Consider the following 25,251-nt stretch of genomic DNA (forward strand, 5'->3'; position numbering starts at 1 on the left):
GGCACTTGAAAGCCTGGGGTACCAAACCCTGAGCGAAGGAAAAGGAGTTCCCAGGCTGCTCAGACACCTCTAGATGGCGCCAGAGAGCCAAAACTGAGCGGGAGAAACTGAGTATTGAGTGTGTGAGACACTGCGTGTGACACAGTGTGCGACTCGGTGTGATTGTGACAGGGAGCGTGTGGCACTGCGAGGGCGTGTGACACAGGCCGCGACACTTCTTGGCTTCGCGGGGTAGGGACCCATGTGACTGTGTGAATGTGTGTATGTCACTGGTAAATGTGTCGGGGTCACAGCTCCATGCCGCCCAGAGGGCAGGTGATTGAGGGACCCTCTAATAGCCCGAGCTTAGGCGCGTTACCTCATCCTCACACTTGTACATCTCCCCAGTACTCATTCTAGAGGAGCCCCCCGGGGCCCGTTACCCTCTCCCTCGCACGGTCCCCTCCATAGCCCCACCCCCAAGACTTGCTGCGGCCACCGACGCTGACCGCTCTGCGGCTTCGGCCAGAGGGGGAGGGGTGGACTTCCCCTGAGCGCAGTGAGAAGGGAGGGCCGTTCGGGGTGATCTGGGGGTCTGGGCGGGAAGAAGGTGGATCTGGAGGAGCAGATGCCCAGAAAAGAAGGCACCGGGGGAGATATTTCCCGTGCCTCCACTTCCCAGGGGGGCAGGGTAGGGGACAGGTGTTTGAGTGAGGTTAGGAAAGGAATTCGGGAGGGGTCCCAGATGGGGGCACGGGTGGGATAAGTGTAAACTGAAGAGCCAGGGAGGGGGACGGTCTGTGTATACGGGCCTCGGGTAGGGGAGAGATAGCCAAAGGGGTCCTGGCTTTGGGGAGCGGTGCTGGGGTCCCCTCCCAGCAGGACCAGAGCGGTCCCGAGCTCCACCTCCCGGCCGTGTTGGGCGGGGGAGGGGGCAGGGAGGCGGGAGGGAGGCAGGCGGGCGGGCCAGGAGGGAGGGGGAGGGAGGGGGCGGGAGGGAGGGGGCGGGCCCGGCTGTGCTCTCCGTTCGCCGTTGGCTCCGCCACCGCTGCCGCCACCACCGCCGCCTCACACACTCGGGGAGCGGGAGCGCGGCGCGGACGCGAAGCCGCCGGGGCTGCTGTGCCCAAAGCCAGCCGGAGCCGAGCCTGAACCGCAGCGCCAGCCAGAGCCGTGCCGTGCCGAGCCGCAGCCCGGGCCGGGGCCGGTGGCGGCTCATGGACTGCAGGGCCCGCGGCCTGCGCTGCCCACAGGCGGGTAAGGATCGGTGGCGGTGGAGGCGGTGGTGGCTCCCGGCCGGGAGCGGCCATGGCCGGCGGGAGCCGAGGGAGGGGCGCTCGGCCGAGCGCGGCCACGGGGGCCCGGTCGGTGCTCAGCGCGCCGGGGCTGAGGTGGGGGCGGTTGGGGTTGCGGCTGGGGCACCCTGGCCTCCAAGGTCCGCCGCAAAAAGCCGAGCGAGGAGAGCGGGTGCTGGACTGGGCTCCAGCCTGGGCGCCCTGCACCCTGGAGCGCTTGGAGCTGCGGGGATAGGGGGGCTCCAGCCGCGCGAGGGATGGAGATGGCCTGGGGCAAGCCCGCAGCCCCCAGTTGGAAGGGGGGCCGTCCCCGAGGATGTAGCCAGCAAGGACCCTCGTTCACAACGCGCGCGCGCGCGCACACACACACACACACACACACACTTGTTGGGCGACCAGCTCGGATCACTCAGGCGCTTCCAGCTCCCCGCGGGCACCCGGAGGGCCAGACCACGGACATATGTACACACATACATACATATGTGCACACAGGCATACCTCCCGCACACCAGCGCCCACTGGGGCACCGTCAGTAGCTTAGAATCTGCTTCAGCTTCTGCACGCTCAGCAGCACAGACACACAACCCGTGGCCATACAAAGCAACAAAACACAACCGGGTGTGACATTCGGCGACATGGACACACAAAAGCAATCTCATGCCCGCACATACGAGTGTCACGACCACAGTTCGCCAGATGAACACTCAAAACCCAGCCCCGCACACACATATTCCTTTAAGGCACACACCCTAACATAAATTATGTTACACTCCTTGGCCAGAACACAGGTACACAACACATGTCTCGCTTGCACCCCTCGACTGCACCCATAAACACAGAACCCAGTGTTTCAGCACACTCCTTGACGGCACACGCCCTAACACAGCAAGTGGCACCCACAGCAGCGCCTCACGGTCACAAACACGGAATCTACTGCTTCACACATCTTAACACTGGGTGTCACACACACCTTCCACCAACAGTGTCACATTACACCTTGCAGCGTATACACACAAGCATACACGCTCTGTCCCTCACCCTCGGAGGCCAGATTCCGTCAGGGGAAGCCGCCGGGCCACCCGGAGAGCCCCTAGAGCCCGTTTCCCCTTAGCGCCGTACAGTGAGTGTAAATTTCGGCCCAGCGGGAACCCTAGGGGCTGGCCGGACCTGCTTCCCCGCTTGGCGCCTCCCCACCCCCACTCCGGGGCCGGCCGGCCGGGAATTCCCGGAACGAGCTGGACCTGGCAGGCCGCGCCAACCCCTCCTCCCCGGAGCTCCAGGGCCCTAGGTCCCTTTGCAGAGGGTGCAAGCCTTGGGCGGTGTTTGCGACCCTCTTCGGACCATTTAGCTTCGTTCTCCAAACCACCTGGATCCCCAGCACACCTGGGGCCCACACACCTGTGTTCTTCTCACACCTGGGCGTCCTCTCCGCCGGGTCCCGGCTGCAGGCCAGAGTCGTGTGTGCGGGCAAGGCCCTGGGACCAGGAGGGCACGCGCGCGGCACGCGCAGGAGCACAACCGGCAGGCGAGAACGACTCGCACCCCTTCCCCCCCAGCTACCCTCGGGAGCCCAGACTTCTGGCCTCAGTTTTTCAGCAGTGGTCGGAGACCATTCCTTCTAGCAGGAAATATTCGGGGCTGCTTTGAGGTCTTTGACGATTGAGAGTGGGGCAAAGCCCCCTTTTTCCGCTAGAGGGTCCGTTTTACGAGAATTTCTCCTCCGGGCCGGGCTCGCTGCTTTGTGATTCCGGCGCTGGCTCCCTCCCCGCCCCCTCACTGCGCCCGCTGCGCGGCTCTAGACGGCTCTAGACCCCCGCCGGCTTGCGGGGGTCCCTAGGCTGAGGCCCGAGAGGCGGAGGAGGAGGGAGTCCCCGCGGCGGCCCCTGGGGCTGGGGGCACCAGGGACACGCCGGTGAGGCGCGTTCTCACCGCGCCGCGCTCGCGCCTCGCTCTGAGCTCGGGAAGGCCCGGCGTCTCCCTGCTGAGGGTGGGGGTGGGGTGGGGCCGGCCGAGCCGGAGGCTGGCGGAGAACAGCCGCCGTCCCACCTCCCCCGACACACTCTCCCGCGTCCTCTGGGAGGAGATACCCCGCGCGCAGGAGGTGTACGGGGAGCGCCCGCTGACCGCGGCGGTGTAGGCTGAGGTCTGCCCCGGCCGGCAGAGTCCAGGACGTCGTGCCGGAAAACGCCGAGAGCCTTCCATTACCTGCTCTGGGCCAACCCTTGGTAGCTGCCAGGAAGGAGAGCGCGCAGAAGGTGTTTGTGACAGCCCAGAGGTCTAGGTGTGTGTGGGGTGGAGGGGTGTTACTTTCTTGACGTGGCGGTCTGGGAGGATTGAAATGTGTAATTACGACGAGACCAGGGGATGGAGTGGAATCGAGGAGAGAGGGATGAGAGGGGCCTCCAGAGACTGCCAGGGGCGGGGTGGTAGGGGAGCAGGTCCGGTTTCAGTTCTGGCTGCATTTAGTTTCTTCCCTTCCCTCCCACCCAATCCCCAATTCCAAAAGGGATTTCAGCTGGAAAGGGGGGGTCTTGCTGGTAAGGCGTCCTCCTGGAAGACGGGCTGCTGCTGTGGCTACTTGGTCAGGGGAGCTGGGCTAGGTAGAGATGGTGAGCTAACTGCCGCGGAGTGTGGGTGGAAGGGTCAGGAGAAGGTCTGCAAGGGTGGGGGGAGGAGCTGAGCAGGAGTCAAGGCTGGGGGGGAGAGGAGATGGGAAAGGAGGAGGCCCTTCCAATACGGGTGAGGTCTGCCCCTACCGTGAGAGAGGATAGTTGGTGCTGCAGAGAGAGATTCTTTCAACCATGTATTGAGCACCTACTGTCTGCTAGGGCCCATGGTGGGTGATGAGGATGCAGTACTGTAGTAAGACAGACACCATCCTTGCCTTCATAGGTCTTCCCAACTGGCAGGGGATTGGCTCATTTATTTATTGAACCAATGAGCACCTGCTGTTTGCCTGATGTTGGAAATCAAGTGCTGTCTTCGGTGATGGAAAGCTATCTGTCCTTTACAACGTAATAGACCTTAATGCATCGGCTCTCATTTAATCCTCCCAAATAACTTCAAGAGGCAGGATTATTTCCATTTCACAATATGGAAATATGTTCAGAGAGGTAAAGTCATTTGGCCAAGGTCACACAGCTAGGAAGTGGTGGAACCAGGGTTTGAACCCCGATAGTCTGACTCAAGAATGCAGGTGCCTGGAAACCCTGCAGAGGCTAACAGAGGGTTGTGAAAAAGAAGGGAGAGGAGCTGAGGGCTGTGCACTTATTCACTGTGGGAAGCCTCTGAACAGCTCCACCCCACACAGCCCAGCTTGCTTACTCTCCTCTCCCAGATGTTTGCTGTGTCCCTTGGTGATCTGTGCCCACAGTGGTGATGACTGTTGTGTAACAGTGCAGGAGTGAGGGTCAGGGCTGACCTGGCCTCTGGGATGTCTGCCCCTGTGTGTTTCCTCTCTGGCCACAGCATTCAGCAGGAAATGGCCCCTGGTCCCCGAGGTGGACTGTCAATGAAGGTTCCAGGTGAACCCTCAGCACTGTTCTCCTTCCTCCCCAGATGTTGACACAGATGGCGTTTTCCTTGCCCTTCCCTGGACTCTGCCCCCTCACACCTCACTGTGCTCCTCTGGCCTGAGAAGAATGAGTCACTGCCCCTACTGAGGCTCTGGCTTCTCAGGGTCCTGGGTGCCCAGTGTCGTTAGGTGGAGGTGGGGACACCCCTGCTGGGAAGGCAGCCAATGCCTAGGGAAGGGCAGATAAGGCACTAATCGTTTCGAAGGCTGCTGTCTGGGACTAAGGACTCCCAGCAACCAACCACCAGGACAAAGTTCAGGGATGGTGGGTGGGAGCAGGGGGTAGGAAAGGCTGCTGCACTGCCACCCCTGGCTGTTCTGTCTCTCTCTCTGCATCCTGGGAGGCCTGGGTTCCTTTGGACCTTGAACCCTAGGCTCTCTCTTTCTCTTTCACTCCTTGCCCTGCAGGTTTGGCAGCCCAGGGATTGTGTGTGTGTGTGTGTGTGTGTGTGTGTGTGTGTGTGTGTGTGTGTGTGTTGGCGGGGGGTGGGGAGGGGGAGTGGCAGGGGTGGTACATAACAACCACTGATTTGCCTTCCCCCATCCAGCCTTTTCCCAACTCAGTGAGGAGGCATTCTTATTTCTCACATCCCAACTCTTCTGCTTACTACTTCTGTGACCTAAGGCAATTATAATTTTTGAGCCTCAGTTTTATCATCTGTGTTATGGGGAGCCATAAATTAATAATAAATAGTACCCATTTCAGTGGGTTGGGAGGATTAGACGGGAAATGGATGTAAATGTAGCAAAATCTCTCGGGGAGTGTTAGTTGGGTCGATGGTGATAGTGAGGAGAGTGATGATGGTAATAAAGGTGATGATAATAGAATCTATGCTTCTTTCTTAACTCCAAAGACCTAGAGTACCTCAGAGTTGTTCCCAAAAGGTTCCTGACCCTTGCTGCCTCCACCTTGCTGCCTGGGGGTTTCTCCAGGTCCCTCTTCCAGAATCAGAATTCCTAAGGGTGGAGCCAGATAATACTCATTTTAAAGGAACTCTCCAGGTGCTTAAAAGAGCTTAAACTCTCTTCAGCTCTTATTGGGCAACCTACTCTGGGCAGCCCTCCCCCAACCCCATTTCTCCCCCAAATTCCACCTTCCTCCCAGGAAACCGCGCCCCCTCCCCGCCCCCAACCTTGCTTGCCTTGGATATTCCCTTTTGGTTTTCTTCCCAACTCAGAAGTTAGATGCCACAATCCTTTCCTGACCCCTAAGGGTGACAGGGTGAGTGAGAGAATGTGTATGAGAGTTAGGGGGCAGGCGTGGGGAGGGGGGAGGGGGGGAGTGTGTCACAAGCATGCTACGTTTGTGCTGCCTGGAAGGCCTGAGGGGTTAGAGCCCCTGGTTGTGACCCAAGATGGGGAAGGAAGCCCCCAAGGTCAGTGCTTAATCTGTAGCTCTTAGAGCGGCTACAAATGAAAGTCACCCTGACGGTGCCAGACCACGGACCTCTGAATTTGTAGCCAAAATTTCTGAGTGTTCATTTTTCTTGGAAAAATCTGCAGTGTGGTTTCATAAAATACGTAAAGGGGAATGTGACCCAAAAAGGTTACAAACCGTTGATCTGGAGGGAGTGAGCGTAGGCAGGCCGGCACTGCTTTATTTCTCCTCTTTGTCATGTTTAGGGTAACTCCCAAGTAACCCCCACCCTGCCAAGACTTCCGCACGGAATCGGTGCTCACAGTGATCCCATGTTGTGTGTGTGCTGTGCAAGGGGGGGCAGGATAAGGCGCCCAGAAGGGAATGAGGTTCTTTGGAGACAGGTGTGTTTGGGTTGAGGCTTGTTGGTAAGATGAGCCCAGTGGCAGGTCCACGCAGAGAGAGGGGAAATGGCTGGAGGGTGGATCCAAATAGAGCATCAGATAGATTCCTCCCTCCTTTAAAGAGATTAAGATTGCAGCTGAGAGCAAACACACACACTAATCTGATAACAGCCTCACAGGCGTTGAGCCTATTAGTGCGAGGAGTGACCAGGGAGGGGCTGTGCTTGTGTAAGGAATCTGCATTCAATGACCATTTGCTGAGAGTCTGCTAGGGACCTACACAGAGAAGGATTAAATCAGACCCCAGGGAGTTCTCAGTGGAGTAGGGAAATTGGGCAAGAAAACAAGCAGTGACCATACAGAAAGTTCCAGGATAGGCTAAGCCTGAGAGGTGAAATAGTCACAGTCATTCATGAGCTGTTGCTGAGTACCTACAGTGTACAGGGTCCAGGGCAAGGCCCTGAGGATGTAGGAGTAAACAGAGCAGAGGCTCTCCCAGTCTCCACTCACCGTCTCATAGGAAAGAGAAACAATTCACAGGTTATTTCCCAAACAGCTACCTAACTACAATTGTGAGTGCTTTGCGGGAGCATTTGTTGAATACTCACTGTGCTAGGCATTTAGCCCACATGATCTCAAACTCCCTAGGAAAGAGGTAGTATTATCCCCATTTTACGGATAAGGAAACTGAGGCTCTAAGTCAATTGCTCCAGCTCACGCAGTCAGAAAGTGGGCAGCTGGGGTTTGCCTCAGGCTGTCTGATGTCACATTCCCTGCTCTTCTCCACCCTGCTGCCTTACATCTGTCAAATGGGTACAGCCCAACAAAAGTGACAAATAGTCCTTGAGTTAGAACCACTGTCAGCTCCACAATGACAGATTGCATCTGTCTTGTTCGCCGCTGTGTCCCACTGCCCAGGATAGCGCCTGGAACGTTGTAAGTGCCCAATAAACGCTCACTGAATGCATGAATGAGCACCTATAGTATGCCCAGCTCTGTGAAGGTGAGTGGGTGGGGGCTGGGGGATGAGTGTAGGGAGCCCTGTCCCTTCCTTCGGGATGCTTGGAGAGGAATAAGTGCAGAGAACACAGGAATAAGCGCACAATAACTGGGATTGAACAACACGGGCGGGCGGTGTCCCAGGCTGCACAGTGATTCATTGCCATGGGATTGAGACACACAATAAGTGGCTGTGAGTTGGAGGAAGGAGAGGTCACCGAGGGCTGAGGAGGCCTGGGAAGGCTTCCTGGGTGACCAGAACCTGCCTTCAGTGGGGTGGGTGTGGCCTGTGACAGGGCCTGGGGTGGGATTTCCAGGTATGGGGCACGTACTCCAGGAGCTAGGGAAGGAAGATTGAGCCTGAGCCTCTGCTGAAAATACTGGGCTGAAGATTTTGGATTTGAATAGAAGGGCTGGCCGTGGTCGTGGTAGTGCTGGAGAGGAGGAGGGAGTCAAGACTGGGACTTAGCTGGAGGGTCTGGCTGGGGTCTGCTGATGCACAGCTCAAAGCTGGGGGAGATGGGCAGAAGAAGCAGGCTCTCGTGGTGATGGCGGTGCAGCTTGTGGTTGGCTGGGGCATACAGGGCTCTAACTGGAAGGATTTGGGGGTGGGCGGGGAGAGGCAGGTATGAGATGGGACTGGACCGATTAAGCGGGGGAGGGGCCAGATGTTCACTGAGAGACTGAGCCAGGGGTATGGGGAGTGAGCGGTCAGGGCAAGGCTGCTGGTGTTATTGGCAGCTCTGTCCCAGTTAGACCTGCTGGGCTCCTAGTTGCTAAGGATAGGCTGGGGCAGCTCCCAATGCCAATTCCAGGGCTAGTCAGCTCTGACCACAGTCCTGACCCCAGTCTTGGCGTCTACTCTCTTCTTCCACTTACCTGCCCGTGTCTCTCCTCCCCGCCGTCCCCCACCCTGGTGGAGAGGGAGGGTAGAGGAGCCCCGGGAACTGTGTGTGTACACACAGGTGTGAGTGCCCAGGGGCATGTTTGTTTGGAAGGGGCCCGGGGAGGGCTAACACCTACTCCACAGCCCTAACCGTTTTCAAGCCTTGACTGGTGCCCAGTCCAAGCTGGCCCTTCACGAGGGCGGGGACATTGGGCACTAGGGTATTACTGCCAGGAGAAAGGGATCTGAGATGTCCTACCTCCTGTGCGTACACTGACTTGGCATCTCAGAAGGGAGAGGAACGTGACATCATCCCTTCTCCCTGCAGCCAACGTGAGTGGCCCTCAGCGTGGGCGGCTGACGATCCGGGGTCTGGGGAATGTGAGGGTACCTGCGTCTCTCTCCTACCTTGTATGTGGGGGTGGGGTGGGGGGGGGTTGCTCCTGGTCTCGCCCTTCCACTTGCTGTCTCTCCCTATCTCAGTATCAGGGTAATTAGCATGGGTGACTATGGCAGGATGCTGCTGAGAAGGAGGTGTTGGGCAAAGCACAGAGTAGAGAGCAGGGAGGGAGGGAGGGAGTGTCAGGTGGGTCAGGGCGTTCCTTGGGCAGGAACTGCTCTAGACCTGCTCCTCCAGCTGGGGCAGACACCGCTGCTACACCAGCTGTGGGTGAGACTCAGGGTTCTGGGCTCTGTACTAGGGCAGATCTCTCCTGGGAGATCAGTGTGTAGGTGTCAGAGGGGGAGTCGGGGGCTGGCTCTGGGCAGCCCCCAGGGCCTGGGCCCTCCTCCCAGCTGACCCCCTGTTTTGTCTCCCTCGCGTACAGCCCTCCTGATTCTGGAGCCTGCCCGGATGGGGTCCCTGAGGCGCAGCCCAGGCCCTGGGGGGCAACGGTTGCTGCCGCCTGCCTTGCTGCTGGCCCTTCTGCTGCTGCTGGCTCCGTCCCCAGGCCACGCCACTCGGGTGGTGTACAAGGTGCCAGAGGAGCAACCGCCCAACACCCTCATTGGGAGCCTCGCAGCCGATTACGGTTTTCCAGATGTGGGCCACCTATACAAACTAGAAGTAGGCGCCCCATACCTGCGGGTGGATGGCAAGACAGGCGACATCTTTACCACGGAGACCTCTATCGACCGCGAGGGGCTCCGAGAATGCCAGAACCAGCTCCCGGGTGAGCCCTGCATCCTGGAGTTTGAGGTGTCTATCACGGACCTCGTGCAGAATGGCAGCCCCCGGCTGCTAGAGGGCCAGATAGAGGTCCAGGACATCAATGACAACACGCCCAACTTCGCCTCACCAGTCATCACGCTGCCCATCCCCGAGAACACCAACAATGGCTCACTCTTCTCCATCCCAGTGGCTTCGGACCGCGATGCTGGGCCCAACGGTGTGGCATCCTATGAGCTGCAGGTGGGGCCCGAGGCCCAGGGGCTATTTAAGCTGCAGGTGGCAGAGGACCAGGACGGAAAGCAGCCGCAGCTCATCGTGATGGGCAACCTGGACCGGGAGCGCTTGGACTCTTACGACCTCACTATCAAGGTGCAGGATGGTGGCAACCCCCCACGCGCCAGCAGCGCCCTGCTGCGGGTCACTGTGCTCGACACCAATGACAATGCCCCCAAGTTCGAGCGGCCGTCCTACGAGGCTGAGCTGTCTGAGAACAGCCCCATAGGACACTCAGTCATCCAGGTGAGAGGCCCCTCCATCTAACTGTCAGGGTGACCCACATTTAGAAATGGGAGCCTACCCCAACCTCGTGAGAGTTCCCTTCACTTAAGGGCAAGATGGCCAAGATGTTGTGGTGAGATCTCTTTTCCCCAGCCCCCGCCTGGTGAGACCTTCCCACAAGTCCACCACACCCCAGCAGGGGATTTACTTTCCTCTGTCAAGCTATTCAGGTGACAGTGACATAGCATATGAACAGTGATCCCCCCATCCCCGAGGCAGACTCGAGCTGGAGAAACCTCTGCAAAGTGAAACCCCCTCCCAAGTCAAACGATATCCTTCTCCCCAGCCAAGTGAGCTGAGCTGGAACAAGTGAACCGCCTTTTGTCCAAGTAGAATCTCTCCAGAGATGAGAATGTCTTCCCAACCAGGGGCCCTTTAGCCACATGCGAGTTTCCTGAGGCTGGAGGACAGAGCCTTGCTTTGCCCATCCCTGACAGTCACAAGAGATCACTTTAGCCAGGTGAGTCCTCAGAATTCTAGAAAACTGTACACAGATGTCTGTACACCCACCTCCTCCCCTAGGCACAGGGTACCCATGGGTGTGGGGTGCTGGGCACAGTAGGGGGGGTCGGTGGCCTCTGCTGAAGCTCTCAACACCCCTCTCGATGGGAACTGCCCCAGGGGCTGGGCAGCTCGGTGGGGTCAGGGCCTGGGAGAGAGCAAAGAAAGTGTCCCTGCAGACAGGTGGGCGTATCTCCCACTGTCATCTCAGCCCTGGCCTCCTGCCAGCCCCAGCTCCTTTCTCCTTCCCCTTGGGCTGAAGCTGTCTGTCTCTGGTATGAGGAAGCTGAGGAGGGCTCACCATTACCCGTCCTGGGAAACCCTTCATCCCAAGTCCTCAAGCTGAAGCAGGGCACGGGGAGGAGTTTGGGCCTTTTTTTAGAGGCTGGTGGACTGGAACCTGTAGAAGAGAGACTGAGAAAGAAAAGGGAGACAGACAGTCGGGGATGGCGAATACTCATAGCCTAGGTGCCAGGTACTGTTCTGAATACATTATGTGTATTATATCATTTAATCTCCACAGTACAATGTAAGCATTATCCCCATTTTGCAGATGGGGAACTGAGCCCACAGAGATTAGGAAACTTGCCTGGTAACCCCCACCTGATGTGTTCAGATTCCACCTTGGCCACATCCAACAGTTTGGCTTCAGAGCCCATGTGTGTAAGAGCTGGGAAGTGGGATGACGCAGGAGAATGGGGCAGAGACGAGGCTACGGGTAGACAGAGCAGAAAAGAGAGGATGGGAGAGAGCCAGCAGTGGGAAAGAGGCAGAAGGAGAACTGAGCAAGATGGGAGGGAAAGAGAGACAGAAGTCAAGACTCAGAGACAGAGACAGAGAGGTGAGATGGCAAGAGAGGCAGACAAGGAGGTGGGTGACCAGTCTAGAGACAGGGAGACAGTGGGGATCATAATGAAAAGTTGGTGACAGACTGGGGGAACAGGGGGGTGGAGGGGCGAGGAGAAACCATTAGAGGGGTGAGCAGAGACCAGGTAGCTCACCAGTGTTTTCACTGTCAAAAAAAATCCTGATGGGAAGGAAAGGAGACTAGCAGTGGCCTGAGGGCCTGCTAGGTGCGATGCCCAGTACTGTGTCAGCACCGATTTTCAGAGCTGGATGGACAAAAAGAGGGATAAATGCTATTTAGGGAGCACTTGCCACGTGCCAGGCAGTGTTAGGCATTTTTACACTTATCATCTCATTTAATCCTCACCACACCCCCATTAAGTAGGTTCTATTATTATCCCCATTTTACACATTTGTAGACTGAGGCTTGAGGATGTTAAATAATTGGCCCAAGGCCTCATAGTTGGGAAGTGGCAGAGCTGGGATTTGAACCTAGGACTCTTGCTCTGCTCCCCAGAGACTCTGCCAAGTGGCGCCTATCCTGTCTACCCCCTACCCCCTCCTCCCCCGCCCCCGCCCGTACTGCCATCACATTCTGTTGGGCTGTGACCTAACTCCATCCCTCTTGTTGCTCCCTGACCAGTGCTACCTCATGACCATTCCCACCTGGCTCCTGTTGCCCCATTACCACCCATGTTTGTATAGACTTGGGCCGAGTGTGTGTCGGCCTTGGCGTGGAAGGATGCGCCCACTGCAAAGGGACAGACAGTTCATTGTGTGATGCTGGGAGCCCAGCCCGCTGCCAGCAGGCTCTGTGGGCTGCACCAGCCCCTCCCTCCTGGCCGCAGGCTCGGCTGGATTCCTCAAGTTGATGCCTAGCCAGCGCCAGCCATGGGAGGGGAAGAGAGATGAAACAGGTTTCCCCGGTTTTGACAGAGTGTAGTGACCTGGCCTGGCGGGCTCCCTCTGACCCACATCCCTACCTGGCTCCTTTCAAAAAAGAAATCCCCTCACCTGTGGCCTCCAGAGGGGCACGTGGGTCTCCATTCGTGTGCCAGTAGACACGTGCATAAACATACCTTCTCACATAATCACAACACGTGTGTGTGCATGCATGCATGTTGCACACGTATGTCACGCATACACACCATCTCTACTACTCACACCTTTCCAGCTCTTCAGAAGGGTTTGAAGGCCAGTTTAATTGGGTGGAAGGGCTGCCCTAGCTGCTAATTGGATCCTCATTCCCATATTTGGGTGGACTAGTATAGGAGTGATAAGTAGAGTTCAGTTCTGCCCTGTCCCATCTCTAGTAGTAGCTTGTAGCACCACTGAGGATTTGTGGGCTGTATCTGTGCTCTTCGGGGAAAGAGATCCGTAATATATGCCAAGGTGTCAGGATTGGGAAAAGGGCAGGGCATGCGTGTGCTGCTTTTGGAAAGGGTGCCTTGTTAGATTAGTTGCGTCTGCCGTGCTCATTGGAAAGGCAGAAATGTGTCGCTTAATTTATCGCCAAACTAACCCAGCCCCGTTTTCCTTGTTTCTTCCCCCTGCCCTGTAGGTGAAGGCCAATGACTCTGACCAAGGTGCCAACGCAGAGATCGACTACACGTTCCACCAGGTGCCCGAGGTTGTGAGGCGTCTTCTGAGACTGGACAGGAACACGGGACTTATCACCGTGCAGGGCCCCGTGGACCGTGAGGACCTAAGCACCCTGCGCTTCTCGGTGCTTGCCAAGGACCGGGGCACCAACCCCAAGAGTGCCCGAGCCCAAGTGGTGGTGACCGTGAAGGACGTGAACGACAATGCCCCCACCATTGAGATCCGGGGCATAGGGCTGGTGACTCACCAAGATGGGATGGCTAACATCTCAGAGGACGTGGCAGAAGAGACAGCTGTGGCCCTGGTGCAGGTATCTGACCGAGATGAGGGAGAAAACGCAGCTGTCACCTGTGTGGTGGCAGGTGACGTGCCCTTCCAGCTCCGCCAGGCCAGTGAGACGGGAAGTGACAGCAAGAAGAAGTACTTCCTGCAGACCACCACCCCGCTCGACTACGAGAAGGTCAAAGACTACACCATTGAGATTGTGGCCGTGGACTCTGGCAACCCCCCACTCTCGAGCACCAACTCCCTCAAGGTGCAGGTGGTGGATGTCAATGACAATGCTCCTGTCTTCACCCAGAGCGTCACTGAGGTCGCCTTCCCAGAAAACAACAAGCCAGGTGAAGTGGTCGCTGAGGTCACTGCCAGCGATGCCGACTCGGGCTCCAATGCTGAGCTGGTTTACTCGCTGGAGCCTGAGCCGGCTGCCAAGGGCCTCTTCACCATCTCACCTGAGACTGGAGAGATCCGGGTGAAGACATCCCTTGATAGGGAACAGAGGGAAAGCTACGAGTTGAAGGTGGTGGCAGCCGACCGGGGCAGCCCCAGCCTCCAAGGCACAGCCACCGTCCTTGTCAACGTGCTGGACTGCAATGACAATGACCCCAAGTTCATGCTGAGTGGCTACAACTTCTCAGTGATGGAGAACATGCCGGCGCTGAGTCCAGTGGGCATGGTGACGGTCATTGATGGGGACAAGGGGGAGAACGCCCGGGTGCAGCTCACGGTGGAGCAGGACAATGGTGATTTTGTCATCCAGAACGGCACGGGCACCATCCTCTCCAGCCTGAGCTTCGATCGGGAGCAGCAAAGCACCTATACCTTCCAGCTGAAGGCGGTGGACGGCGGCGTCCCACCTCGCTCGGCTTACGTTGGTGTCACCATCAACGTGCTGGATGAGAATGACAACGCGCCCTTTATCACCGCCCCTTCCAACACCTCCCACCGGCTGCTGACCCCCCAGACCCGTCTGGGCGAGACGGTCAGCCAGGTGACAGCTGAGGACATTGACTCTGGGGTCAACGCTGAGCTGACCTATAGCATCGCCGGTGGCAACCCTTACGGACTCTTCCAGATTGGGTCGCATTCCGGCGCCATCACCCTGGAAAAGGAGCTTGAGCGGCGCCACCACGGGCTGCACCGCTTAGTGGTGAAGGTCACTGACCGCGGCAAGCCCCCTCGCTCTGGCACAGCCTTGGTCCACCTGTATGTCAATGACACCCTGGCCAACCGCACCCTGCTGGAGACCCTGCTGGGCCACAGCCTGGACACGCCGCTGGACATCGACATTGCTGGGGATCCGGAATACGAGCGCTCCAAGCAGCGCGGCAACATCCTGTTTGGCGTGGTGGCGGGTGTCGTGGCCGTGGCCTTGCTCATCGCCCTGGCCGTGCTCGTGCGCTACTGCCGGCAACGGGAGGCCAAGAGTGGCTACCAGGCTGGCAAGAAGGAGACCAAGGACCTGTATGCCCCCAAGCCCAGCAGCAAAGTTTCCAAGGGAAACAAAAGCAAGGGCAAGAAGAGCAAGTCTCCCAAGCCCGTGAAGCCGGTGGAGGACGAGGATGAGGCCGGGCTGCAGAAATCCCTCAAGTTCAACCTGATGAGCGATGCCCCTGGGGACAGCCCCCGCATCCACCTGCCCCTCAACTACCCACCAGGCAGCCCTGACCTCGGCCGCCACTATCGCTCTAATTCCCCACTGCCTTCCATCCAGCTGCAGCCCCAGTCACCCTCCGCCTCCAAGAAGCACCAGGTGGTGCAGGACCTGCCACCAGCCAACACTTTCGTGGGCACTGGGGACACGACGTCCACGGGCTCTGAGCAGTACTCCGACTACAGCTACCGCACCAACCCCCCCAAATACCCCAGCAAGCAGGTAGGCCAGCCCTTGAAGCTCAGCATACCCCGGCCCCCACCCCACCCCTACCACGGGGCCATCTGGACCGAGGTGTGGGAGTAACAGAGCTGGTGTCTCGGGCCTGCCGTGCTCACCAGCCCAAGTCAGTGGTGGGAGGTGGAGCCAAAGATCGGGGGATGCTGGGACCACTGATGACCCTGCTGCCTCACCCAGGCTTGGAGGGTCGGGCCGAATGCAAACTGAGGGTGTGCTCCGTGTCCCCCCCGCCTCGCTCCGCACTGGGAGAGGCCTGTGGCTTGTCACATCCTGGGACACTGGACCACCCGCTGGGTCCTGCAGGTGGGGACTGATGGGTAGGTGAGCAGAAGGGTTTGGAGGCAGAAGCGGGGAGGGAAATGGAGAAGAAGTCTCCTACAAACGTGGGTCTCTGTCCGAGACCAGCCATGGGTGCTTCTCTAGAGGGGAAAGGGGGAGACCTGGGGTCCTGGTGGGTAACCAGGTGGACGCTCTGTCAGGGAAGGGGCCTCCCCACTTGTGCCTTCTCTGTGTACTGTTTGTCACCCTCTTCCCCACCCCAGACTCCTGGGGCTGGGCCCCAGTTCCCCTCCCCCAGCCCCAAACACTTCACCCTGATAATAAAGTTCTCTATTTTTGGAGTTTTGGCTTCTTATTTTCCTGGAACTGAGAGAAGGAGCGAGAGAGACTGGAAACAGCCCTTTGTCCGATGTCCTGCCTCACTTTCCCCATCCCTGCTCTTTGTCCCTTCCCCCGTCCCAGACCTGCCCCTCTGCCCCAACCCTATCTTAATTGACCAGGTCCCCCTGCCGCCCCACCATGACCATGTCCATGATTGGGGGAAGTGCTTTCTGAGCAGGCTTCAAATGGAGCTGTCCAGCAGTGTCCCCTTCCCTCACGTTTGTGAGACCTCCCTGGGAATGGCACCCTTTACCAAGAAAGCGGATGGAGATGCACCCAAGTCCTGCCCTTTATCTGCTGGCTGAGACTTGACCTTTCCCATTTGTGCACATCGGAGCATCTCCCAACAGAGCTCAGGCCAGAGCAGCTGGTGGGGGTGGAGTGCAGCCTGGCTGCCTCAGGTGAAGGCAGAGAACCTCTTAATTATACCAGGCACCTTCCCTCCAGGTAAGATCGTCCCAAGTCCTTTTCCCAGCCTCTTCATCCCAATACCGCTCAACACCCAGCAATTGGCCTGCTCCGCCCTGTGTCTTCCCACCATGTCACCAGTCTGGGCTGCCGGGAGGGAGGGCCCAGGGAGAGGGGAGGATATCCCCCAGTGCTATGGACTGACCTGCTCTGTATCCCCGCTGCTGACCAGGGCTGAGGCGCCCTATCCGGCCCCCTCCCTTCCCCTCCTTCAGCTCCTTGCTCTGGCCTCCCTGAGCTGCTAGCTCTCACTCTCTCTCTCTCTCTCCGTCTCTCACTTCCTGCTCTCCTGGGTCTGCCCTGTCTCTGGCTGTGCCTGAGGAGGAGGCTAAACTCTGGGTGAGGGGCCTCAGGTCCTGGGGGAGTCTCTGAGGCCAGAGGCAACCTGTCTCCATGGCAACTGAAGAGGCTTGAGACACTCCCAGGAGGTCCAGGGTGCCAGCTCTCTACTCTGATTCCGTCCACAAACTCCCCAATGCCCCGGGGTACCCCCAAAGTAAAAACTCCTAGGGGCTTTGGAGGAGTGGTGCATGGGGAAGTGAAATCTGGTTTCATCGCGTTTCCCTTGGACAAATAAGCATCTCTAGGGTCACCTCCAGCAGCTCCTGACCAATCATTCTCTCTCTTTTGTTCCTCTCCTTGCTGCCACCGCCTCTCTCTTTCTTCTGTTCCTTTAGCTCCTTAATCTCTTTTTCTTTCTCAAGGTCTGAGGGATTATCCCTTACTCGGCTCCAGTCCAACCCATCCGTGGAGCCACACTGAACATTCAAACACAACAAAACCACAACACCAGTGTCATCATTAAGACACATAGGCTGAATCCCTACTGTGTGCTCAGCATAGTGTTAGACCTTGAGGGAAAAATGGTCACATTTCTACAAGACATACAAGTAACAAGATGAGGCAGTTGAGAATCGTGGTGTCGATTCTCACCAGTGAGAACTGCCACATATTAAAGCTCTTCCCAACTTGTTCTACCACTTCTGCCACGACTTGCTTCCATTTTTTTGAGTCCTTACCAGGTGCAACGTACCACGCTGAGCATTTTATGTGAATTAGCTCATCCACTGCTCATAACTCTTTGTGATGCAGGTCATTTTACAGAAGTGAAAACTAGTTAGCGACGGAGTCAAATTCAAACACAAATCATCAGGAAATCTGATTGCCAGAGTCTGCTGTTTTCCGTTACGCTATAAAAAAGGGGTTCCAAGACTAAGTTCACATTAACCTGTTAAAGGCTCTGCAAAGCCTGCAAGAAGGGAAAACCTGTTAAACTTTGTGTAACTCTGGGTTTTCCAAATTTATTTGACCATGGTGCCCCCTCCCTTTCTTTGAGGCACATAGTATGAGAAAACGTGCATAGGACATGGGGGTGGGCTTCTGGGAGGGGAATGAGAACCCTGAGCTGGCTCTTCATAAGGTGAGGAGCTGGAGTTGGACGGGAGGCTGAGCCAATCCCGAGGTGAGGCGGGAGCTCGCGAGCGTGACCAAGTTGGAGGCAGGGGGAGGGCAGAAAGGGGACTCTGGCTGGAGTGGAGGGTATAGGAGGGAGCTGAGACAGGAGACTGGAAGACTGTAGGTTGTAGAGGACATAGATGCTTTGCCAAAAGTTCCTTAAGAAGAAGTGGGAGGCCCCGAAAGCTCATGAGTTTTGGATGAACTGAGTTTTTGAGAGTTTACTGGAGTATATGGTGGGTTTAAGGTGGGTAGAGGTGAAGGTACAGGACTGCACCTCTAAGGTCTGAGCAAGGATGGTGGAAAAGGGCATGTTGGATGGATGGATCAGGCTGACCTTCTGGAGAAACGACCCACAGGACTCAAGGGATAATTGGATATGGGATAGGGATGGCGAGTGAGTGGAGAGCTACCAGGATCCCCAGATAGATATCATCCTTCTGAATCTGGGAGGTAGGATGATGAGATCTTTGCCCATGCAGACGCTGAGTAAAGAAAAAGAATTTGGTTTCAGGCATGTTGAATCTGAAGGGTCCATAGGGACGGCCGATTGGAAATAACCAGCAAGGGTCTAGAACTTCTGGACTAGGGTCTGAGAGAGATTTTGGATCTAGGCTTTTTAAGATTTGATAGTCATAGAATGATAGGGAATATTTAGTGTTGAGTATGACCCAACCCTCCATTTTACAGAAAAGAATCATAGGAAAAAGACCAAGTGATGTGCCTAGGAGGCAGGACTGAAGCCTTGGATTACCAGGCACAGGTTCTGCAGGGAGGGAGGGCTGCTGGCTAATGTCTTAAAAGAAAACTGGAAAGAAAAACACCCAACAGCCAGACTGCCCTGTGCCTCCCAGACCCTCCTGGAACCTATTCACTCCATCACCAGGTGGACGTGCTCCTTTACATCCTCCCAGCCCCAAGTATCAGGTCAGTTTTGGGGATCTTGTCTGTCATCACCCAGACCTTTCAGTGTTTTGGATCCCAACGTGGATCTCGAGAAGGGTTGCCTATGCCTGAAGGTGGGGTGGGAGCCAAGGTGGGAAGGCGGCTCCAAAGCTCCCTGTGCCGACAACCTCCCTTACCCCAGCTGCCTTGGATGGCACGGAAATTGTGTAGGGCATCAGGAGGGTGGGTCTGCAGACCCGGGACACCCTCGTCTGGCCATCTCGAGAACCTCCTATTGAGAGTTTTAAAGACAAAGCACCACAAGGTCTTAGAGGATTAGAAGGAGCCTGGAGACTCGTCAGCAGGGCCCTGGGCCCGGGCTGCTCCCACCCCTGGCCCACAGGGCCCCGGGTCTGTGCCCTCCACAACTTCTAATTTCCAGTTGGCAGGAGAACCAGTGGTGGTCCCAGGTGGGTGTTTGGGGGATGGGTTGGTTGTACCGAGTGCCAGGCTGAGGTTGCCAGATCGTCAACCCATGGCAGGCAGGCAGGGCTGCTGTCTGGGAGCAGCCTGTCCCTGTTGCCCTCCCTCCACCCCCGTCCCCGCTCCAAGCTCCTAAATCCTGGCTCTACCAAGCCAGCGGCCCCTCCCAGAAGCTCCTTCCTCTTTCCTAGAAGGAGTCTCCGTTCGAAGAAGCCAGACTTCCGAATCCCTGATGTCTGCTGGGCCCCTCCCCCTATGCCCAGGTCCTCCTGGGCCCTGCCCGCTCCAGTTAATACTGTTTCCTGATCTGGAGGACTGGGGAGTTCCCACTGTTCTGCTACCCCACCCCCAAGGTGCCCTGGTTTGTCATCAGGCTCCCTTTCCCTCTTCCCTCCCACCTTTTTCCACTCCCAGGCCTCTCTGAAGGGGAACGCGGTGGGCACCTGGGTGGGTGGGGACTCAGCAGGGAGTCCTGCCTATGGCATTACAGACCAGGGGTGAGGAACAGAAGATCAGAAAGAGGTTAGCACCCCACTGGCTGGACGCAATGAGAAGTTAACAGAGCAATGAGACAGGTGAGGAGCTGGAGTCTGGAGGGTGCTATTTGGAAATCAGGGAACTGTTCTGGTATTGGTGAGCTGTTGTGGAATTAGGAGTCTGTCCTGCTTTTAGGGAGCTGTTGTAAAAACTGGAGGCTTGCTGGTGTTTAGAGGCTATGCTGGAATTAGGGGAGTTGGCTGGTGTTGTGCTGTTTTGGTGTTGGCTGTCTGGAATTAAACAGAGGCCGTGCCAGTACTGGGAAGCTGTGCTCTAACAAGTGGTTGTACTGGATTAAGCTTATTGTGCTGGCCTGGGAGCTATCATAACACTGGGGCCTGTGCTGTGTTGGGACTTCCAGTGCGTGGTCCTGGCTGTCCGGGGAGCTGACCTAGAATCAAGGGGCAGTCCTCTATTAAGGTCTCTGCTTTCTGGCGGGTTCTGCTGTGCTAGGGGGCTGGGCCTCTTCCTGGTTGCTGTTGAGGCCTAGAGGGCTAGGAGCTCTGGGGGTGGGCTTGGCTGGGGCTGTAGCCCGGTGCGGTGGTGGCCCCGTGGCGCAGGCTGGCCGGCCGGCAGTGACACTCCCTCTCCCTGCAGTTACCTCACCGCCGAGTCACCTTCTCCGCCACCAGCCAGGCGCAGGAGCTGCAGGACCCGTCCCAGCACAGTTACTACGACAGTGGCCTGGAGGAGTCTGAGACGCCGTCCAGCAAGTCATCCTCGGGGCCCCGACTCGGTCCCCTGGCTCTGCCTGAGGATCACTATGAGCGCACCACCCCCGATGGCAGCATAGGAGAGATGGAGCACCCCGAGAACGGTGAGGGGACCCCAGGAATGCGTAGAAGCCTGTGAGTGATGACGAGACCTTAGAGGTAGCCTCCATCTCTCGAGCTCTCGTGTATTCAGCAGTAAACACTGTGCTGAGTGCTTTCTGGTATATATTCATTTAACCTTCACAACCGCTCTCGGATCTGAGAAATTTATTGTGCCCCCTTTACAGTGGGGGAAACGGAGGCTCAGAGAGGTTGAGTCACTTACCCAAAGTCATATACAGGAAGTGACAGAGCTGGGAGGGATTCAAACCCAGGCACCTCTGACTCCAAAGACTTTGAATTCAGCACTACTTTATTCTGCTTCCTGGGAACAGAGACCCTGAGAATGGGGGCCAGAAGGCTCAGGTAGTGGTGAGGGAACTTTGAGGGGATCCTGAGATAATGAGAGCTCAGAGCGCCTTGAGAAAAGGGAAGGGACCCTGGATGCTATGAGGAGCCCAGAGAAGGGTGTGATGATCCCCTGTCCGGAGGAGCAGGAGAGGGTGTGGCTGAGGAGAAGGAGTGGGGAGGCCCGGGGAGGGGAAAGGCTTGTGTGGGAGGGGCTTGGAGGGTGATGGCAGAGGAGGGATCTGGGCTGGAGCAGAGGTCAGCATGGGAATGGATGGGGGGCGTGTTGTCAGAATGTGTGTGTGTAGTGCGTGTGTGTGCGTGAAGGCACCTCTGGTGGCCCGTGGTGGGGAGACTAAATCAGCTTCCCCTTGGGATAGAAAGACTCTCCAGCTTAGAGCTTTCCTCAGATCTCGTCCCCTCCCTCAGTCCAAACTCCCCCAGCCCGCCACAAGATGAAAAGTTCCACACCTCACCCCTCGGGCCCAGGGCTCTTGTCTAACCTCCCAGGCCCCAGGTCTCAGAGTGCCCTCCATCCCCACCCTGCCCATCATTGTGCGATCTCACGCCCGTCTCGTCCTTTTTGTGCCCGCGCAGAGCCGGCTGGCCGGAGCAGGCCCTGAGGTGGACTGCCAGGTATGTGGGAGCTGCTCTGGGGTCTGGGGTCTGTGGGACTCGGCCCAGCACCCAGCCCCGCCCACCCAGTGCCCGTGCTCTGCTCCGTGCCACGTTGGGTCCCCCCACTCTGCCCTGAACTGAAGAGCCCCGGAGGGGTTAACAACAGAGCTGTCCCCTCCTCACCTTGCACTGGCAGGAGGCCAAGCCAGGGAGGGTGGTGCCGCTCAGTCACATCCCTGGACGGGGGGGCACTGCCTGGTACTGTCCCCAAGCGAGGGCGGGACAGGGGCAACTGTGACAGGAAGTACTCAAGGCCCAGACGTTCCCATGGAGACCCCCGCTGCCCAGCAACCACACTGGCTACTGCTGATGTCAGACAGCCAACTTCTGTTCCCATGGGTGTTCTGGGCAGGGAGCGGGGCAAGGCCAGGGGGGTGGTGGGTGGCGTAGGGGCCGGAGTGAGGCGGGGAGGGGCTGCATGAGTGTGCTTGTGGATATGTGAGTGTGTGCTTCTACGCAAACCCCTGGCTTTGTAGCAGGGCCTTGCTATGCTGGTGTGGGGTGGGGTCCCAGGGCAACTGGGAGCATGGTGAGGCTGGAGGGGGCTCAGAAGGGAGGCATGTGCCCACGTTTGTCTGAGGATAGAGATGCCTGGTGTAGATTTGTGTGTCCACACCTATCTGAGGGTAGGAGTGTGTGTGTGTGTGTGTGTGTGTGTGAGAGAGAGAGAGAGAGAGAGAGAGAGCGAGCGAGAGAGAGAGGAGAGAGAGAGCAGTAGAGAGAGAGAGAGAGATTGTGTCTTTAATGAGGATGGGGGTTTCCTCACCCCTATCTGAGGGTAAATGGGCATGTTTCAGCCCGTCTGGAGATAGATGACGGAGTATGTAGATGGGGTGTGTGTTTGTGCACCTGTCTGAGGGCAGATATGGTGGATGTGTGAGAGGAGAGCTGGAGGGTGGGTGAGGATGGAAAGAATGTGTCTATTTAAGGACAGATTGTGTGTGTGTGTGAGAGAGCACGCATGCGGTGGATGGTGGGAGGGTGTGTGTCTATTGCGGTGGATGGTGGGAGGGTGTGTGTCTATTTGAGGGTGTGTGTGCCTGTGAGCTCAGTGGGCAGGAAGGGGCGTGCACCCCCGTTCCAAGGCGGCATGGAGGCGCTGGTGGGATGCTGTGGAGCAGAGCTCTGCGAGGCTGCCCTGCCTGAGGACCATCCTCCCCGCTCTCCCCTGCAGACCTGCGCCCTTTGCCTGACGTCGCCATGACGGGCACATGTACCCGGGAGTGCAGCGAGTTTGGCCACTCCGACACGTGCTGGATGCCTGGCCAGTCGTCTCCCAGCCGCCGGACCAAGAGCAGCGCCCTCAAACTCTCCACCTTCGTGCCTTACCAGGACCGAGGAGGGCAGGAGCCTGCGGGCGCCGGCAGCCCCAGCCCCCCGGAAGACCGGAACACCAAAACGGCCCCCGTGCGCCTCCTGCCCTCCTACAGTGCCTTCTCCCACAGTAGCCATGATTCCTGCAAGGACTCGGCCACCTTGGAGGAAATCCCCCTGACCCAGACCTCGGACTTCCCACCTGCAGCCACACCGGCATCTGCCCAGACGGCCAAGCGCGAGATCTACCTGTGAGCCCCCTTCTGGCCGGCCGGCCATCCCTTCCCCAGCCACCGGCCAGCTCCCAGGTGGGCCCATGCCAGGGCCCCTGCTCCTGACCCCTCCAGCGTGGACTTCCTGGCCAGGGCCCTGAGTGGGGGGGTTACTGGCCTCATGACCACACTGGCCCTTCCCCCATGCAGGGTCCAGGTCTTCTTCCCTCACTTCAGCCCCCAAACCCTAGGGAGCCCCCTCTTCCCCTTTATGGGGCTCCCCCCAGCTGATGCCCAAGAGGGCTCCTCTACAATGACTAGGCTCCGGTTCCTCGACTTCCAGGGATCACCCCCTCACTTTGGGCAGATGGCAGAGTCAAGGGTGGGCAGCACACTTTTAACTCGTTGTGCCCCGCATGGCCAACCAGGGCGGGCATAGGACGCCCGCATTCCAGCCCTGCAGCAGGGCTGAACTGGGGAGCCCCTCTCCCTGGGAACTCCCAGAGGAAACTCTTGACCGCCAGGGGCTCCCTGAAGGGCTTTTGTTACCAAAGGTGGGGTGGGATGGCGGTGGGAGTGGGGAGGAGGCCTTGTCTTCCTATACTGCTCCTGGGCTGGCCCACCTGCCTGCCGCATGCCCATGCCTGGTCCCATCCGGGCACCCCCCCTTCCCACTGGTCATGCAGTGTCTGTATATAAGGACCTTGGAATGACGTCCCCATTTCTGCCTGATTTGCAACTTTTCTTGTTGATGTTGTGTTGTCTTGGGGGGGCCCCTCTGGGGGGAGACCTGCCCTGCTCCCCCTCTTCCCTGCCGCAGTGCCCCCCACCCCAGGCCTCTATTGTTCCATGTTGTAAATACCCCTGGGGCTGTGGCAGGATGGGGGTGCAGGCCAGGGAAACAAGGGGGGTGGGGGTGGGGATGGGGGAACACTCGCCTATCAGCAGAGCTGGGCTTTTATTTAATTTTTTTTAAGAATACAAATCTCTATTTTTTTGGAACTGTTGCGCTGTGCCCTGGGGTGGGGGGGATCCCCGCTCAGGCTGGCCCCCACATCCAGACGAGCATCACGGAGGGGCCCTGAGGCTGTGGGGGGCAGCTGGCCGGGGGTGGGGAGACTGTGCCTCTGGCCTGGTTGGGTGAGTTGGGAGCAGGAAGGTTTGCTCAGGGGGTGGCTGGTTGCTGCCCCCAACAGGGGGTACCTGCACCCTGCCCCCTCTCTGCTCTGCACCCCCCCCAAGCCCCTGCCATGACTGACCCGTCAGCCTGTAAAACCACCATTGCCTTGATCTCAGGGGGTGGGAAGGGCTGCCTCAGGGCACCCTGGGCTCCAGGCCCCCTTCTTCCAGTTGGGCTTCCCTTTGCCAGGGTCAGGGGTCCCGTGGCGTGGGGGGATCGGGGGGCAGAGAAGCCCAGTCAGCCATGATGAGGTGGGATTCTTTCCTTCACCTCAGGGGGCCAGGGTGTGAGGGGCATCCTGCAGAGGCCCCATCTCCCACTGTGGCCATCTCAAAGCCTCAGCCCCTCTTCCTTCCACAAACCCCCACTGCCTTGGCCCATACCTCTCCGGCTCCCCAGGGGCCCAGGCTGGGAGGCTGGAGACTCAGGGTATGGCCCTTGCTTGACTTAGTCTAAGCCTGGGGGTGTGGCCCGAGGGTGGGAGGGGTGGGTACAGGCTGCTGGGTCGTCTGGTGCCTTTGGGAGCTGTGCTGCTGGAGTCTTGACTCCTGTAACCCCAGAGACCCCACCTCCACCCCTGAAAGCCAGGGGGCTGAAGAATCACCTTGTTCTCTGCTCCGTGCCCCTAGCTTGGCTTGGGGTAACAGTGCTGGGAAGGAGAGCCTTGTTAGGCTCGTGGCCCCAGCATACACAGCCCTTCAGTGGAGGCTGGGGGGGGGGGGCGGTGTAGAGTGGCCTGGGGTGGCAGCAACCAGGTCTAGGGATTGGCCAAAGGCTCCTTTCCCTGGGGGAGGCCCAGGAAGTGGGCTGGGGCTTGTTAAAGAGACAGCCCCTTCCCCCTGCACAAACGGGGCAGGTGCAATAGTGGTGCAGT

General features: G+C 58.0%; 1 protein-coding gene across 1 annotated transcript; it reads left to right on the forward strand.

Moving 5' to 3' along the window:
- Nucleotides 1–1,057: 1,057 nt before the first annotated feature.
- On the forward strand, nucleotides 1,058–23,640 carry PCDH1 (protocadherin 1). Its single transcript, XM_082835479.1, has 5 exons — nucleotides 1,058–1,236; nucleotides 9,322–10,184; nucleotides 13,132–15,327; nucleotides 20,431–20,650; nucleotides 22,846–23,640. The coding sequence occupies exons 1-5, from the start codon at nucleotides 1,197–1,199 to the stop codon at nucleotides 23,238–23,240; spliced, it is 3,714 nt and encodes a 1,237-aa protein (XP_082691605.1). The 5' UTR covers nucleotides 1,058–1,196; the 3' UTR covers nucleotides 23,241–23,640.
- The last annotated feature ends 1,611 nt before the right edge of the window (nucleotides 23,641–25,251 follow it).

Source organism: Leucopleurus acutus (genome assembly GCF_964270905.1).
Source record: "Leucopleurus acutus genome assembly, chromosome: 3".
Taxonomy (NCBI): Eukaryota; Metazoa; Chordata; class Mammalia; order Artiodactyla; family Delphinidae; genus Leucopleurus; species Leucopleurus acutus.

Bases quoted from the DNA above. Each gene is read 5' to 3' on its own strand.
- PCDH1 (XM_082835479.1), top strand. From the start codon at position 1,197: ATGGACTGCAGGGCCCGCGGCCTGCGCTGCCCACAGGCGG. The intron at 1,237-9,321 runs GTAAGGATCGGT...CCTCGCGTACAG, and splicing joins CCTGCGCTGCCCACAGGCGG to CCCTCCTGATTCTGGAGCCT. The intron at 15,328-20,430 runs GTAGGCCAGCCC...CTCTCCCTGCAG, and splicing joins CCAAATACCCCAGCAAGCAG to TTACCTCACCGCCGAGTCAC.